Below are 18,541 nucleotides of genomic sequence, written 5' to 3' on the forward strand. Positions count from 1 at the left end.
GGCTTGCATGGCTGGCCTTACTATATTTTGCAATACTAACATTTTCCCTCCCAGTGGCAGGGATGTAGTCTAGTTGATTTAAAGGACTATTTCACATTTCTAATGTCTATGATTATCTTTTCCTGCCACTGTTCCTCTCTTGGCTTGTGCAGAGAGAGAGAGAGAGACCGGCTATTGTTTGACGTCCCTTCTAAAATCATCAGTGTTCCTCAATAAACTTTTCCTCCTGCTTCTTTAGCAGGCAAATCTATCCTGCATCTGTTTTTTTCTAATTTCAATAGTCTCTGTTCAGCTGCTGAATGATTTGATGAACCAGGAAGAGAGAAAATGGTGCAGGAACCAAGCATTCAGATACGGGGTGCTGGAATATTTTTATAGTGGGGCTGCTCATGACGGAACGGAAAGCATGTATTTGGTATTTCTTATAACTACTCCAAGCCAGCAGCACCCCTAGTTCCAACATCACTGTTCAGATACCCAGGGAATGGCAACGTAGGCCACTTTGAATTAGGGCAGTTTTAAAAGTGGGAAGGGAAACACGTTCCAAACTGCCCCCAAACGAGCCCCGCAATAGAGAGGCTGCCTCCACATGGGGGAGGCTTGTGGGGGAGGAAGGGGGAGGATGCATCTCGCTAGTTGTAGTGGGAACGTGGGGTCGGCAGAGGGCGCCCACGTGGGCGGGCTGGAAACCTAGCGGCTGCAAAACCACTGAAGCTTAATGGCGTCTTTGTGTTTAGATTAGCTGCTCCCTCCCCCCCACCTGGAAAGCCCCGAGCGGCGCACACTTGGCTGCGCGGCTCACGGGGCAGGGGGCTGGGTTCGGAGCAATGCCCTGCCCAGGCTGCTAAGCGTGCAGTGCATGGTCCGTGCAAGCGGCCGCCGCCCTGCCCAGGCTGCTAAGCGTGCGGTGCATGGTCCGTGCAAGCTGCCGCCGCCCTGCCCAGGCTGCTAAGCGTGCGGTGCATGGTCCGTGCAAGCGGCCGCCGCCCTGCCCAGGCTGCTAAGCGTGCGGTGCATGGTCCGTGCAAGCGGCCGCAGGAGCAGCGCAGGCTGCAGGAGGCACCCGCTTTGGGGAGGCAGCCGGCGCAGGCACGGAGGCGACAGCAGCATCTCTTCTTCCCCGCCGAGGCTGCAGCGGCAGACGGGTAAGGGGGGGGCAGCATCCTGGGCATCCCTGTATCGCCCCAGAGGCGGGGAGGTGGCGTGCACTTGGCGGTGGTACTTAGGCCAGTGGCACCTCGGAGCCAGCCGCGCGGGGTGTGTTTCTGGGGTGGGGGGTGTCAGAGCTCTAGAGCCGCCCCAGGTGGGGTTGCAGGTTAGGCCAATGTGTGGTGTCAGGGCCCAGCACCCAGAGGATACGTGGGGGATCTGGGTCTGTCCTGCCCTCTTTTGCTCCATACCCGCGGTGAATGAATGGCAGTGAGCCACGGCGTCTTCGGGCTGTTTCGTGCCCCAGCAGTAACCGCGCAGGAGAGAGGCAAGAGTGCATTGATAGTGTGTGTGTGTGTGTGTGACTTCACCATTGTAGCCTCCTGTCCCAGCAGCACTGGCGCCCACCCTTCTTGTGACTGAGCTCAATTGCTGCTACTGCCTGCGGTCCTATTTGTGCAGCCCCACGCCCTGCATCTCTTGCCCCAGAAGCAGGCAGGTGTGGGGCGGAGGCTGGGGTTTGCACAAGCCCAGCAGCAGGAGGAAGATTCAGCCAGGCGGGCGCTGCTGCCTCTGCCACTTTGCTATCCCGATTCCACTCGGCTTGTTAGCGAGGAAGAAGCAGCGAGACAATCTCTCAGGCTAATCCTTTCGAGCGACAGATTTTCTGCAGGAAAAAAAGGCAAGAGTTGCCAACCCTTGGCTCTGCCTGGAGTTGTGAAGTGTGGTGGTGGAGGAGGGGTGGTTGTCTGGAGGGTGGGGGGGCTATGTTTTATTTTTTTGGTGTGTGGGTAGGGGGCTGGGTGGTGGCCCCTCCACTTCTCTGATCCCTTTGTGCTGTGTCCAGCTTTCTGTTATAAAGGGAGGAGGTTTTATTTTGCTTCCCCCAGCCTTCTCCACCTGTGTCTAGTGCAGGTGGGTTGTGATCATATGAACAATTTGCCTTTGTGCTGCAAGGTGGGGGTGCAGGTTTCTTGTAGGGAGCTGGTGCCGAGGCCTAACAACCCCAGAATGAGCAGAGAGTCTCAAATTATGGTGGAAAGAAGAAACAGAGTTTCTGTGTGGCCACCTCCTCAGGGGAACAAAAAACTGGCAGAGGGCTCCATGCACACTCCAGTCCTGGCCATGACAGCCCCACTCTTAATTCGGCTGCTGCTATCATTCTTGGTGTCCATGTTTTAAACAAAGGCTTATGAAAGGGCTTGCAGGAAACCCATCCTGTGTCACCAAGGGCAGTTAGTGATTGCATTAGGGAGAGCTGGTTGTAGGTTGGGTGAGGGAGGGAAGAAATGAGGCTGCCTACTGTATTGTGCCGTGCTCCTCTGTGCCCCTTTTGTCCATGGCTGTTCAACTATGCTTGCTTTCTGTGCTGGACAGGGACCTAGGGCACAGTTAGTTAATGTTGTAGGTCACCATATGGTTTTTCAAATCCACTTACATAAAGGGCTCTATTTTAGTCTACACACCCTCTGTACAAGTATGAGCTCCTGTCACTGGTTGGGGGTCTTTTTTTTACGAGTAATTAAAAATAAATGTTTCTCCTTTTGTACAACAGGTTTTAAAGAACTATGAAGGTGTTTTGACTTTTCTTTGCCGGAAATGGTATTATTTCAGTTTAAAGAACCTCTGGCAAAGGCTGTTCAATTCTAGAGACGTTACCAAACTATAACAGCTATTATGAAAGATATACTGTAATAAACAAGGAAAAATTGCTACAGATGGTATAGCTCACAGAGGCTGTTTACAGGAACTGTAACTTAAAAGCAGCAAAGAATCCTGTGGCACCTTATAGACTAACAGACGTTTTGTAGCGTGAGCTTTCGTGGGTGAATACTCACTTCGTCGGATGTAGATACCCTACTTGCATCCGACGAAGTGGGTATTCACCCACGAAAGCTCATGCTGCAAAACGTCTGTTAGTCTATAAGGTGCCACAGGATTCTTTGCTGCTTTTACAGATCCAGACTAACACGGCTACCCCTCTGATACCTGTAACTTAAAAAAACCCTGATCATACTCCATACTTATTAACACTCATATATCTTCTATGATATGATGCTTAGAGAGGAACTAAACCATTTCAGAACAATTTTGTATCTTGAAGTAAGGAGAGCTACCTATTACTGAATAGTGATGGGAACAAGTCTCGTATGGAGAATGAATAAGCATGAATCCCCCTGAGATATGGACAGCAGTCTCTTTTTAGCCAACATTTTAGGGGGGAAAAGGTTTGGCTGTTTTTGGGTTATAAAAGTGAAAAAAAGTGCTTTCTGAATTCCCCCCCCCCCGATACAAAAGTGATACTGTCCTTGATTTTATCAACACAGGAATAAGAAGTAACCAGATCGTAACTAGCCTGATTTTTCTGAAAGGCTTAGCACCCTCAAATTCATTTGAAAAAGGCAGGCACTATATCACTGTATGTAGTACTTGCCCTTGGACCATTGAATTGAGGAGAGATATTGATGAGGAATGAAAACAGACATTATACATTTTAATTTCGATCATATCCCTAGATGATCAGTCACTTCCTTTTGTGAAACAAATTGTTTGAGCTTTACAATGATGATTTATGAATGATGGACTTATTTTTGGTTTGATTACATGGTGAAATGATTTGTTTGTAAGAGTTATGACTTCATTTGATGGCAGGAAAGAGATCACTTGATCATTACCTGTTAGGTTCACTCCCTCTGAGGCATCTGGCATTGGCCACTGTTGGCAGACAGGATACTGGGTTGGATGGACTTTTGGTCTGACCCAATATAGTGGTTCTTATGTTCCCAGACTGGCTAGCAGTAGTGCTTTGGAGATGAGATAAAGAAAGGGACAAATTTTTCTTTCTTTGAGGACAATGAGTTTTGCTACTGATTTCAATGGGGAAAAAATTAGGCCAGAAGTGTAGGTCTGGTTCATGCTTTATTTCACCCTTAGTGTCACCAGTGTCCTGGAAGTAATCTTTCTTACATATGTATCTTTGTATTCTATTATGCCAACGTTAATGTGTAATTTGACATATTCGATCTAAACTACAGGTCATGAATATATTTACAGTAACAAAACATAGCAGGTGTGTACATGTATGTCTCTCTTTATACATGCGCACACACTGACTGCCAGATTGTACATTAGTTGTAGACACTGCCACAATAAGTGTGAGGCTGATAAACTTTGATTTTAAGCTAATAAAAGATGTTTTCATTGTGTTCGAACAGTTTGGTAGTAGATTCTTTTTCCCACACCAACTCTGGTAGTTATTGGGCTAGATTGTCTCCATGTTTTGTATTATGTTAGGTACCCATAGACTTTTGGGTATGAGGCACCCTATTAATACTGTTAATTATGTCCACTTTTAAGGTTAAAATATACAAAACATATATTGTAAGGGAGCCATTTGGAGAATTACAAATACATAGTTGGCTTTTATTACTACTTTTTCTAAAATCTTTTCCTGTATCAGATTCTGTGGTTGTAAGAAGTGTTCATAATGTAATACAAGATTTGACATCTATCCCCCCAACTAAACTCTCAGCCTTGTACTGTTGACTTAAGCGTCAGTTTTGGCTGCATAAAACATATGTTGGTAAGAATGGAGCTAGTGTACCTGGCGTTATCTAGAAAAGGCCCACAGACCTTTCTTGACCTGGGAGAGGCCTTCTCCTGTTGGACTTCTCAGTGCTGATCCATTACAAAAACTAACCCTGATCCTACAAATGGATCGCCACAGGCAGACCCTTCCGCCCTTGTGGATCTGATTGCAAATTTAGTGTGTTCCATAAGCTATTAAATTTTTTATCATCATGAAAATTAGGCTGCAGTATTAATAGTATATGTGTGGGTTCTTGACCACATTGTTTTCAGTTTCCTTTTATAACTCTCAAACTGCACAAACCAGTTATAACCTAGCACAACACTTACTCAGTTTCAGTGGTTTAATAATTCTGTATACTACTTGGTCTATTGTCAGTTGCTGTTTTTATAAACAGGCTGTCTCTAACTAGCTGTGCAGAAGTGAGTCACTGGTGTGCTGTTCATCTCCCTGAGAGCTGGTGAGATCCTTTCTGAAGGAGGACAGACTAGATGATCATTACGGTCCCTTAAACATCCTTAAAAGCTATGACCTTGGTACAGCTTTTGGATACATGGTAGCCACGCTGCATTCACATTGCACCAGTAATGGGAGTGGTTCCCTGTTTCTTGAAGCCTTTTACATGAATTCATGTTAGCTATGCCACAACCCTTCAACGTACACTGTGTGTGAATCCTGGAGCAGTCAGAGAATTCTTGCAGAACGCAGACTTTCAGCTAGCCCCTTTAAGTGTTTGCAGATAGTGAACTTTCTAATCACACTAGAGTTGCCTGAGGGACCACGTTTTAAAGATCCGCTGGGAAAAAAGGAAGGAAAAGAGAAAAATAAAATAATGTGTAGCCATAAAGAGAGGAAGGCATCCGAGGAGCAGGTTGGTCCTGGGCTCTAGAGAGGCAGCAGCAATTGCCGCATCCCTTCTATGACATCACTTCTATCTTGTTACTAGAAAATGTGATCCATGATACGTGAGGGATGGTCACTTGCTGGGAGTCTTATTCATTGAGCTCTTTAGTTATGCTTTCCAGTGGGCACCACTGCAGCAGTTAAATGTGACCATCTCCTATGGTATCCAATAGAAACGTACTAAATACTCCATCATAAGTTACTAAATAGCTATTTCCTCCCCTCCAGTTTTCTATGTACCACATAAAGGAACTTCCCTCCGGTAGTCCCCTCCCCAAGTGCCTGGGAGAAAAGATGGGGCCTTGCAGTGTGTCTGGAAGATGATCAGATCTGGACTGTGGTAGACCAAGGGGGAAGTAAGTTCAGGTCTCTCTCTTCTGTACTGAGGGGAGCTCCAGTGTGAGTGCCTCCCCTGATCACAGGGCTCTGGCTGTACTGCACATGGAGGGAAACAGACTCTTCTACTAGGTCCCAAACCACTTCAGTCTTTAAAGGTAAAATCAACATGTTAAGTTCCTGTGGAAACTTCCTGGCAGCCAATTCACACCTGAAGCACTGGCGTTATGTGCTGCCTGCACAAACCTCCACTCAGAAAATTAGCCAATGCATTCAGTAACAGCTTCAGTTCCTGTGGTCTCAAAAAGCAACTCCTGGTAGAGTACATCACAGTCCTCTGATCTTGAAGTGATAAGGGCCTGGGTAACGTATAGCAAGGTCCGTGCCCTGTACCCTGTGAAGACTGTCACCATCTGATCTAGGTGGAGCTCATCTCTCAGACTTCATCCACTCTTCTGTCTCTAACAGACACTAAGTAATTTGCATGAGCAGGATTGGTTGAGTTAGAGACAAAAAGCAGAGTGTTGTCTGTATGCTGAAGATTGCTTACTCTGTCTCTTCCCTAAATCCTTGATGGCCTTAAATACTCATTTAGCAGGCGTGGTACGTGAGGATGAATTAAGCAGGGGAGCACGTAGCCTGGCACGAATCCACTATGGGTCCACCAGTAGCTGTCACAACATTAGGATGCTCCCCCACATGATTTCTGCCTTTGCTGTTTACCAGACACTGTCATCCATGCTGCAGCTGCCAGTTGGCAGTGAGGAGCAGTAGAGAGAATACCATGGGCATCTCCGTCATCCCCGGTTACTAGTCTTGTAGCCCACTTTTACTGGCCCTCTGTCGGCTCCCTTCCCACTAGTTGTGCTGTGGACATTGGTGGAGTTAGCAGCACACCTTTGTAAGCAATTCCATCCTCCCAGTAGCACCTTCCCTAGTGGCACTCCACATCATCCTGAGTAAGGAGTTCTGTGGCATTATTCTTCTCAACAGATTACCCTGGAAATGTATCCTCTCCAGACACAAGCGATGCAGATGAAATCAGTATTATTGGACAACCTGCACCACATCCTCTGGATGCCCCCTGATTCCAGACTGTCAATACAACCCAATCAAACAGTACAAACAGATGTTATTTCTTTATGGCAGTCTGCTGTCCTTTGAGACTAGCAGAAGTGCCAAGATGTGCTGATGAAGCTGTCTATGCTAGTGCTGATGTTAGGAATATCATCTTGAGTCTTGCCTGGTATCTAAAGGTAGCTTTTTGGCAGACCAAATTCTCAATCCTCCCTGAGTGTAACTACTTCCCAACACCACATACGTATAACTGGTGAAGACAGTTAATGCCTTTATGTGCGGCTGCTGCTGCTTAATGCAGTGGAGAGGCCTGTTGCCAGAGCTTTGCCACAGAGACAATTACAGGAGCCGAAAAAGAATCAGCTCACATGCTCTGCAGCTACAATCAGGTGTGTAAGTTACTTTGCATATGCTGAGAGAATTAAACTCCTAGGTCTTGTCTACAAATTTTATAGCACTGTAACTGTGATAGTTTAGAAACTGATGCTGGTAACACAGTACAGTCCTTTAGTGTGAACTCAGTTTTGCAGGTATAAAGATGCTTATGTCAGTATAGCTTATTCCCATGAAGTACTATAGTCTAGTTTTTCAAGACATGATGCTTTCAGATAAGGCTTGCATGGCCCCCAAAGGAAAAGGGTTGTTTTCTAAAATTCTTTTAATCCTATGTTTCCTGTTACCTTTTCCTGAGAGAGCCAATGCCCTGTTTTGTTTTTGTTTTGTTTTTTTCTCCAAGTCTTCCACCTGATATTAAGAGTTACACTCATCTAGTCAGAAGTCTGAATCAATGCCATATGACTTGAGGCAATCCAACTATCCAGCGCATATTGAACTTTTATTTGTCATTACCAATATCAAAGCGTTTACATTCAGTCCATACAGTTTAAGAAACAATGCTCAAAACTTTTCTCAAATAAAGTAGAATGATATGGTAATTTCCTTTTATTTTTCACCTTTTTGTGACTATTCTGAGTGTTGAAAAAGAAGCTAATTATTTAACTGTTAACTAAGCTTTAATCTGAACATTGTATCATTCCGAGTCAGAGTGATGATCCAGAAACACTTTATACAATAACAGAGGAGAAGAAAGTAGCTGTTTTTCCACCTAGGTATATTATAATAGAGGGTACAGTATTTAAGCCCCCACCCCCGCCTTTGCTGATGTGGGCGTTTGTAATAGTGTTTTTCTGAGACCCCGACAGAATTCTCCTTGTCGCTGTCTCACTTGAAGGTTAGTCCCTGAATCTAGAACATGGCTCTGCTTTGTGTTCTTTCTCTACTCCTGAATTCAGTTTGTTGTATTTCCCTCATTTAAACTCCATGTGCTCATTTGCACAAGCAAGATGATCCGTCTATGGCCTGTCATTTCCACAGCTCAGTCTCTCACACTGGCATCTGTTGAATACTAATTTTTTTTTTGCTTTCATTATTTTTTAACATTAATTTGGTAACAAACGAAGGAAGAAGCTGCTGAAGTATTCGTGCATTTCCAGTCACGTATCCAGAGCATTCTGGGTAAACTTCCCTGCCCCATTTCATCTGGACTTGTTCAGATTACTAATGTAGGACCAAATCTTGTCTGGACTTAATCTGCATAACCCCACTGATTTAATGGGTATAGATGAGGAAAGGTGTAGCACAAACTTGAGTAATGTCATACTGGGTACCTTGTTTAATTAGAGGGAGGGCAAGTGATCCATATTTAACTGTTCTTAATCTTTCCTTGTAAATCAGTCTCTCCAACTTGCTTACCAGTTTTGTTCCTCTTCTCTGATGGCCTTAACATTTGTTAATATCGCCTCCTGGGATGCCCAGGAATTCCAAGAGCAATCATATTCTTATGGTTAAGGATACGATTCTGTCATGGAAGTCACGGATTCCATGACTTTCCTTAGTGACTTCTTCTGGGGCAGAGCTGGAGCAGCTGTTAGCCCTGGGGCTGCCGGAGCAGTGGCCCCAGGACTGAAGCAGCAGCTGGGGTTGGGTCAGGCCCCCTGGGGTGGAGGTAGCAGTGGTCAGCCCCTGTTGCAGGAGCAGCGGCAGGGCTGGAACAGCTGCAAGCCCTTGGCTGTGCTCTATTTGTTCCCCCCCCCACTCCCCACCCCGTCAGGGACAGGTCATAGGCTTCCATGAATTTTTGTTTATTGCCCATGACCTGTCCCTGACTTTTACTAAAAATACCTGTGACAGAATCTCAACCTTATTTATGGTTGTACTAGCCATGGTTAGGCAGTGACTGGGAAAGCGTTCCGCCTTTGGGGAGGCTTAGAAAGTGAGAGTGCCTCTGTGGGTACTGAGGCATGGTGGACAAACACAGGAGAGGAAAGGTGGTCAAGTGGGTAGGGCATTAGCCTGGCCCTTGAGGCACCTGGGTTTGATTCCGTATTTTTCCTCAGGCTGCCTGTGTGACCTGGAGCATATCACTTAGTCTCTCTCTGACTCATTTTCCCCATCTGTAAACTGGGATAATACTTCTCTAGATCATCGGACTGTTGTGAGGATAAATGCATTAAAAGCTGTAAGGCACTGAGATATTACACTACTGAAGGCATGTGACAACTTCTTCTCCCTTAAGAGAGTGGCATGTGTTGCCCTGGACAATCAGTGTGGTGGAAGGGTCATGACTAGTGTTCTACCCATCTGTGCTCCTTTTGCTGTCTAGTACTAGTGGAAGTGCTGTGGATTCATCTTTTTCCACTTGGGGAGAGCAAGTTTCTGGGTGATCGCACTGTGGTGCTCAAGGGAGGGGTGGGCATTCCTTTTGACCTGGAGAAGAGCTGCCAAAATCTGGCCCAAATTATTTTGCTATCCCACTCCTCATTATCTTGTTACCATTAAAAGTGTTAGGTATAGCAACCGATATCCACCTCTTCTTCTCTTTTTATGGACTTGATTCTCCACTACCAGGCATCTCGTGAAATCATTTAAACCTGTGCAAAGTGAGAGTAAGGGCTTGGCTACACTTACAAATTTGCAGCGCTGCAGCAGGGTGTGAAAACACACCCTCTGCAGCGCTGCAAATTGCGGCGCTACAAAGCGCCAGTGTAGTCAAAGCCAGCGCTGTCCGTTATTCCCCACAGGGAGGTGGAGTACGGACAGCGCTGGGAGAGTTTTCTCCCAGCGCTGGCGCTTTGACTACACTTAGCGCTTCAAAGCGGCAGCGCTTTGAAATGCAAGTGTAGCCAAAGCCTCAGTCTACCAGCCAGAGCACACATGTGACACCCACTTGCACGGGTTTAAATGGCTGAGAATCCTTCCTCCAGGTTTCAGTAAAATTCTCTAAGCTCTTAATCGTCATTTAGGAGAAAAAATCTAGTTGCTCTTGCTTGTTACGCACTCTCCTTGCATCTCTGAAAAGACACTTTTAGCACAATAATAGCCCACTTCTGAGTCGTTCTCTTTTGTTTCAGGATGGCATTCTATTTAAAACAAACTTGTTGGAAGACTAGTTTCATAGGGAGCAATGCAGTGTAGCTGGAGTGCACGTTAAATGTTTTAGGTTAAAATCAAGCTATGACAAATCCTTAGAAGACATGTAAGTCTAAAGAGTGCAATCTTCTTAGCAAATTATCAGTTAGTGCTAAATATTTTCTCCAGTCATTTAACATTTCCATTAACTCCTCAAACAGTTGAAGCTCAAAGATTTGAATGAAGCTTTGCACATCTGGTTGGTGTTCCCTTCTTTTGATTTAGGCTAGCTACTATTAAACACTATTTTATTTCCTGACATTTCTTCTTATTGTTGTTAATAGTAAATGGATTCTCCGGGGTGGCTCTTGTTACCCAGAAATTATTGTTTTTGCTTAGTCTCTTCGCAGGCTGCCACAGTGCTGGTCTCCAAGCCAACACAGAGCTGCTTTCTTTGCCTTTATCCTGCCTGGTCAGCATTGTGTCGAATTGTCCCAGCCAAAGACAACAGTTCTTGTCAGCAAGTAAGAGGAAGAGGCAAATCGTTGTGTCAGGGACAGTGCAACCAGAGGATGTTAATAATAGCAGTGCCCCATTTTCCTGACAGGCAAAGCTGGCACTGGTAGCTGTTTGGGAGGATGAAGGAGTAGGAGGGTCATTCAGGATCTCTGCTTTTCTCTCTTCCTTCGAAATTTTTTTTATTTCCTCCTTTGAATTCCCATGTTGGGCTGACCCATTCTTCCAGCTGAGGAGGGCTGGGTGTCTGTCTGGATTCAGTTGATTCCACTCTTGACCTATTAAAGAGGAGTGAGAGGGTTTTGTATTGTGCTGCCGCTGACAGAATGGCAGTAACATTTAAAAATTAATTAATGAGATGGTGGAGTGGACTTGTGGAAGAAAAGGCATAATTAGAGAATATGCATCTGTACTTATCGTAGATGGAGCTAGCTATAGTTAACATTTAAGTCCAGATGCTCTCCTGAATGTTAGGGTATTGCTTCATTTGTTCATGTATGATACACCTGTCAGGCAGCAGTAACATAGGAAGCATCCAGTCACCATAGCCTTACTAATATTTATGACACATGTTAGTGTGTTTTTTAGCTGAGTTTGATATGAACGGGTCTCTTGGTGACTGAGTAAATTCTTGTTCTTTTCCAGCAAACATTCATTTATCTTTATGGTCAAAACTGGTTTAGGGAGGTACATTTAGAGGAAACACCTGTTCAGTAGACCTCTGTCAAGTCACTTACAGTCCCAAGCTTTAAAGGAAGGATGGTCCAGTGGTTAAAACACTATCCTAGGGCTTGGGGGAGACAGATTCAGTTCCCTGCTCTGCCACAGAGTTGCTGTGCTACCTTGGGCTTCTCATTTAGTCTTTTTGTCTCAATTTCCATCTGTAAAAATGGGGATAATAGCACTTCCATATCTTATAGAGGGGTTGAGAGTATAAATCCATTAAAGATTATGAGGTGCTCAAATACTAGGGTGGTGGAAGCCATATATGTATGTACCTTAGATACATCTCATTTAAAGATTTCTGATAGGAAGTATCCTTTGGACTCTAATTTTTGTGGCTTTGTAACATAACTAGCAAACCCTAATCCCAGTTCTTTACTGACACATACAAATCAAGGACATATCTGTAAAAACTATATAGTCCCGAACTGCTCCAGGAACAATGGACCTGTATTTTCCACTGCCTTATGTCTCGTGTATTGTGTAGTCATCTGCACCAATGCAAGGTGTGTGTGTAGACCACTAGCAAATGGGAATAGTCTACTCACACACACCAGCAGTAGCTTTACACCCGCTTTGCACAAATTTGGATGACACATGTGATGTAAGGAAGTGGAAAATTGGGGCCCAAAGTTTATCCAATGCAAAAGGGCCACATAAAGGTATCTTGTACCTTTTTAAAAGCTAAAAAACAATAACAAAAGGGGAGGAGGGGAGAGGGAAGGTGCCAGAGATGATGTCTGCCTCCAAGCTCTGCTATAGCAGTGTTTTTGGGGTGGTGATTGAAGGGGGAGAGAGCCATTTCTCCCCTCACATGCTTGGAGACAACAGAATTGTGGTGGGAGAGAGGTGTGTGTGGAAGTCATTGTCCTCCATGAAGGACAGCTTTCTCCTTAGCGTTTTCAGTTAGGAGAGGATCCTCCTCCAGGTTGCTTCATTGACTTCAGTGGAGCTACTCTGATTCACACCAGTGAAGACCTGGCCCTATGGGCCCATTTGAATTATCCACACTTTTCTCTCCCACTTTTACCTTCCTTCTCAAACTATCCCAGTGTTTGTATGGTAGAAAATTGCAGCTGGCCTTTCAGTTTCCCCTGCTAAAATATATCCCAGCTCTTATTTCCCATTAGTGGGTGAGCCCCCCTTTTGAACGTAATGTTTTATTTAAAAAAAGGTACTGTATATACTCTTTCATTAGCCCGTTCATTTATAAGCCGACCCTCCAAGATGGTTAGGTAAAAATAGCAAAAACTATATGACCCTTTCATAAGCCGACCCTATATTTCAGAGGTTGGCAAACTTTGTCTCCCGGACGTCAGGATAAGCTGCTGGCAGGTCAGGACGTTTTGTTTACTTGGAGCATTTTCAGGCATGGAGCTCCTCAGCTCCAAGTCGCCGCAGTTTGCTGGTCCCAGCCAATGGGAGCTGTGGGAAGTGGCGTGCCACTTGGCTGGGAACGGCGAACCACGGCCACAGGGACCTGAGGGGCTCCATGTCTGCAGATGCTCCAGGTAAACAAAATGACAATGTATTAGATATTCAATTCAATGATTCCATAGAGTTTAAAATCATCATATTTTGGTTGTAGACCCACTAAAAAGCCGACCCCTGCTCTTTGATGCGTCACTTTTTTACCAAAAATATTCAGCTTATGAACGATTATATACTGTATATTTGCGATGTTAAGAACTAGGCTTTGCTTGTTTCCTTCTAAAAACAGTAAAGGGTATAAATGAGTTAAGAAAATATATGGCTTCTATTTGATTTATTTATATTTAAGATGGAACTCTCCTTGAATACCAAGATCAGGATGCTCAATGTACATATGTATAAGTAGTCATGGAAGAGATGATCACAATAACTGTATCTGCTCCTGTAGCACCAATGAATACTTAAGGATTCTAAGAAAAAATGGAGAATTAACTATCCCTTTAATCAGAGTGTTCCAGTCATTTTAATTTTAATATGTCTGCAGTGTTGGGAACTCTGTGTAGGGATCAGAAAATGTTTCCTGAGTTGCCTGAGAACTCTTCCAAATATTGTGTTCCCATATGTTCTTTAAAGTAGCTGCATCTCCAACAAAAACAAACAAAAAAGCCCTCTCCCTTCCTCCCCTTCCTTTATTGTATTTTCATTCATCAGTCCTAGACATTGAGACAAGGAGAGTGGGACAGTTTGAAAATGAAGGGTTATTTAATTAGGTTATTTCAATAAGGTACTTTATTTGCTATTCTTGAGGCTTGGGAATGTTAACTAAGCTATGCTTTTTTCTTAGCTTCATTACAAATTCCTCAGCAATCAAAGAATGATGTGCACGTAGTGTTTTTTCTTCCCCCCCAACACAATGTGTTTTGGCAGATGTCTTCTATTCTGGGTAATACCACATAAGCAAAGCACATACTGTAAATACAAAAGGAATGGCTGCGAGGCAATCTGTCTGAATAGGAACAAGAACACTGGACATCTGATGCATGTTAAAAATTCAGACGCTGTATTATCTAAGATACAAGGACTTTATCCACATGTGTAAACAGCATACCCTCCCAGGGGCATATGATGGAATGATAGAGAGATAGGGACCTTTTCTTCATCTGGGGCTGTCCAGTGCTCCTCACAATGGCTGATCCAAGGTTAATTGAGGCCTTTGGTTGCTATCATGGTATAGATATATAACAGCGGACTATGCAGTGCAGGGTCAAAAATTATTTAAAATGATCCCATTTGTAACTGTCTGATATGATGATTATGGGCTGGCGGGGCAGGGTGCCTCAGAACTCTGATTACTTCCCTCCACTTTTCTGCTTCCTCCTTTTGCCCTTCCCTGTCCCAGTCCTTTCTTTGGCTATATAGGACTGGACGGCATTGTTTTCAGAACTCCCTAATGTCGCTTCTTAATTGCCTAATAAACAAGTTCATTGTTCTGATAATTGGAAATATTCTCCTTTTCTGCTTCCCACAGTCTGCTCCAGGCTAGGCACTCTGCCATCCAATTGTTCCTTGCCCAAATAGCCTAGGGAATGAGGTACCAGGATCAGCACCTAGTACCTGTAGTATGTCTTCATTCTTAACTGGCCACCATGCTAATTTAAGCTTTGAATATATCCCCTACATTCCAAAAATACCCAAATGATCATTAGTTTAGAGTTAATATTGTTAAACTGCGTATTTTGCCAAATCCAACCACACAACGAAGGAAAGGAGCAGTTAAGCTTTCCAATATTCCATCACTATTTACCCATCCCTTCTGTTACTCAACCTCAGCTACCTCCAGCCACCATCCACAGCTCTCACACCCCCATCCTTAACTTGAGGAACTCATCACTGGGCCATGTTGAAGTGTTTTGATGGTTAACTTAGGGCATGTCTAAACTTACTAGTAGATTGGCACCGCTGCAATCGATTTAGGGTCCGGTAAAGACACGCTAAATCAATGGGAGAGCACTCTCCCATCGATTTGTGTACTCCACCTCCCTGAGAAGCATAAGGGAAGTAAACGGGAGATGCTCTCCCATTGACACAGCGCAGTGTAGCCACCGTGGTAAGTGGGTCTAACTATGTCGACTTAAATTACGTTATTCATGTAACTGAAGTTGCGTAATTTAGATCGATTTACCATGGTAGTGTAGACCAGCCCTTACTGTTGAAGTGGCTCATATAAATGAGTTATGCCTGTAGTTAGTGGAGGTGTGTGTACATTATGGGAGATATTGTGTCAGATTGCAAAGGGTTGCTGAGATAAACTTTTTTTTTTTTGGGGGGGTAACATTCATAGAATCTTAGACTATCAAGGTTGGAAGGGACCTCAGGAGGTCATCTAGTCCAACCCCCTGCTCAAAGCAGGACCTAATCCCCAACTAAATAATCCTAGTGAGGGCTTTGTCAAGCCTGACCTTAAAAACCTCTAAGGAAGGAGCTTCTGCCACCTCTCTGGGTAACCCATTCCAGTGCTTCACCACCCTCCTAGTGAAATAGCGTTTCCTAATATCCAACCTAAATCTCCCCCACTGCAATTTGAGACCATTACTCCTTGTTCTGAAAAGGTATGTGAGGCAGAGGTCACTCCGAATCTGAAATCAGCCCACCAAGCAACAATGATATTTTGCTCTTGTACAGAACCTTCCACTTGAGGATCTCGGAGCATTTTGTAAATGTCATTGATTGAATCTTTCTGATACCCATTGGAGATGGGTAGTTATCCTCTCTTACAGATGAGGAAACCAAGGCACAGAGGTTAAGGCTAGAATGTAAATGTTGGTGTTTCACTTGTGAGTGCTCAGCATTTCTGATAATCAGGCCCTAGATGTCACAACTCCAAGTAAAATAAGCAGTCGCTTCATGTGCTCAACACCTTTTGAAAATCAGGCCTTAGGCATGTCTGTTTGGTCACCCAAAATGTATTGAAACTTAAATCCATAGACCTAAGTGTATTGCTAAATGGCACGCACAAAGTGTGTAGCAGAATAAGGAATAAAACCTACGTTATTCAACTCCCACCTCTGTCATAAATCCACTGTCCTCTGCTGATTAATGCAGCATCTTTGCTGAAGACAGTTATTTAGTATAAAAACTGGGGAGAAAGGGAGGGAGCACCAAGTGTTCAGAATGCATTAGTTCTGCAGTTGCATTGAGGGGCCAACCAATCTAAATACTGAAGCTGCAAGGGGTGCGTATATTTCAAAGGGAGACCATGTTCCACCGTGTGCTGCCTCTTGCTTGACCACATGATCCACTCTGCAAGTAACTGAGCAAGTTTCTTGTCTTAAGTTCCCTGTAAGCTGCGTGGCCATGCAGCAGACTGTCAAGGGTCGCACAGGTGGGGAGAAGCGCCTCTGCCCCGGCCCAGCTCTGCTGGAACTGTCATGGCCGGGGAGAGGCACCTCTCACTGGCCCCGACTGTTGCGGCAAGAGAGGGCTGGGGGGAGTCCTCTCTCTCCCTGCCGCAGCCCTGGGGCACCTTGCACCCCTGAGCCTCCTCCCGCACCCTGAACCCCTCATCCCCGGCCCCACCCCAGAGCCTTCACCCCAGCCAGAGCCCTCACCCCCTGCACCCAACCTTTTGTCCCAGCCCTGAGCCCCCTCTTGCACCTCGAACTCCTTATCCCCGGCCCCACCCCAGCCAGAGCCCTCATCCCTCCAACCCTCTGCCCTAGCCCTGAACCCCCTCCTGCACCCCAATCCCCTCATCCCTGCACCCCAACCCTCTGCCCTAGCCCTGAACCCCCTTCCACAGTCCGAACCCCTCGGCTCCACCCCCACCACACATCACCTCCGTATTGGTGCACATAACAAAATTCATTCCGCATATGGATGTAAAAAAATTAGAGGGAACACTGTTCTTGTGTGTTTTTGTTTTTGACATCAACAAAATTCTGAATGCTCTTCTTCCATACCATCACTGCCTTACCATTCCTGACTAGCTTATGCACTGCCAGTGTCTGGTTTGGATGTAGTCACGGATCTGCTCCTCTAACAATGCCACTGCTAAAAACTCTTCCGCATAGATGCTCTCTGGTTGAACAGGAGTTGCCCTTGTACCTCCCAGCAACCCAGCCAACATTTTGTGTGAGTTAAGCTCCCAATGTGTTGAAGCCCTTACGGTTCTTTCTGTTTCAGGACTGCAGGAGTGTGGGCCCCGAATATTTAAAATGAGACCATGAAGATTCTTCTTTTCATTTTCTTCCCCCTTCATATGTTTAACAATAACTATGCTGTTTGTTCATTTCCCGGTTTTCAACCTCTTCTTTTTCCTTATTAATGACTATTAGAAAGAGGCTGTATTAATAACAATGTAGAATTATAGATTAGGCTGATAGCCTCTTAAACACATGTTTAGTGTTTTAAATGGAGAGCTGCTTTTAGCTGCATTTCTAAATGTGAAAGAAAGACTTGGTGCAAAACAGCTCATACAATTTCTATTGTGTTGCCCATGCTGTACCACTTGACATTTTCCTTCAAATATTAGTTACATTCTTTTAATATTTTGCCTTGAAGCACTTACTTACCAAACCATCTGAGAAAATCAGTTTTCTATTTAGTGTTGGGCTCTTAACAAACCTGAGATGGGCATCCTGCATGTTCCATGATAGGAATCCTTGCAAAGCAGCTGATATTTGCTCAACTCTGCGGCAATCAGGGAGAGGAATGACAAAATCAGAAGCGTATTCAAAACCTTCTTACGCAGGAAAATGTCAAGGGCCGATTTCGTTATTTTAAGAATGGTGCTCAAACATTTATTCTTTGCAAGTGAAAAACACAGACAGGAAAGCCACTGTTCATTCCAACTTCTTAGCGCTAGGTGTGTCACAGATTAAGGGGAAAAATCATTTGCCACTAAATGCTTAATTGTCTGTGCTTTGCTATTGTGCATAGTAGAGTAAAACCAGTTCTAAATGCAACCAGCCATTTTCAGGAGTCTAAAAGAAAAGCAATTTTTTTTCTGTCTGCACCCATGAGAATGTAGGGAGTTCTAACAATTGTTACATTCAAGGAAAAGCTATTAATTATGCCTCCCGACATATCATGTTGTGGCAGTAGTGTAGTTCTCTACTCCCAATATGCACAAGCTCAGGTACACCTATTTTGAGATATTAATGTGAATGGCTCCATTAAACTATCTTTGAGCTTTTCTGTCCTTGTGGTTTTTATAAACATAAAGCACCCCCCCTTCTGATCAGACAAAAAGCATCTTATTGTCCTGAATCAGCAGAGATGAGTAACCATGCCGTACTTGTACTTGCTGTCAGAGTAAACATTATTCAGTTAATGCTGGGAGATATTGAGCAAGGATTTAGAGAGGCAGAGGGTGGGTGGAATTTTCAAAAACGCTCCTTGTCAGCTTAA

General features: G+C 44.5%; 1 protein-coding gene across 2 annotated transcripts in view; it reads left to right on the forward strand.

Annotated features, from left to right (window-relative positions):
• Window positions 1-698: 698 nt before the first annotated feature.
• RNF144A (ring finger protein 144A) overlaps window positions 699-18,541 on the forward strand; it is a 99,284-nt gene continuing 81,441 nt past the window's right edge. Inside the window, exon 1 of one of the 2 annotated variants that reach the window (XM_039532447.1) lies at window positions 699-1,145. In XM_039532447.1, coding sequence (XP_039388381.1) covers window positions 1,016-1,145 — 130 coding nt within the window. In that variant the 5' untranslated portion in view covers window positions 699-1,015. The remainder of the gene's footprint in view (window positions 1,146-18,541) is intronic. The other variant, XM_039532446.1, reaches the window with a different exon arrangement.

This window comes from Mauremys reevesii, linkage group 3, assembly GCF_016161935.1.
Source record: "Mauremys reevesii isolate NIE-2019 linkage group 3, ASM1616193v1, whole genome shotgun sequence".
Taxonomy (NCBI): domain Eukaryota; kingdom Metazoa; phylum Chordata; order Testudines; family Geoemydidae; genus Mauremys; species Mauremys reevesii.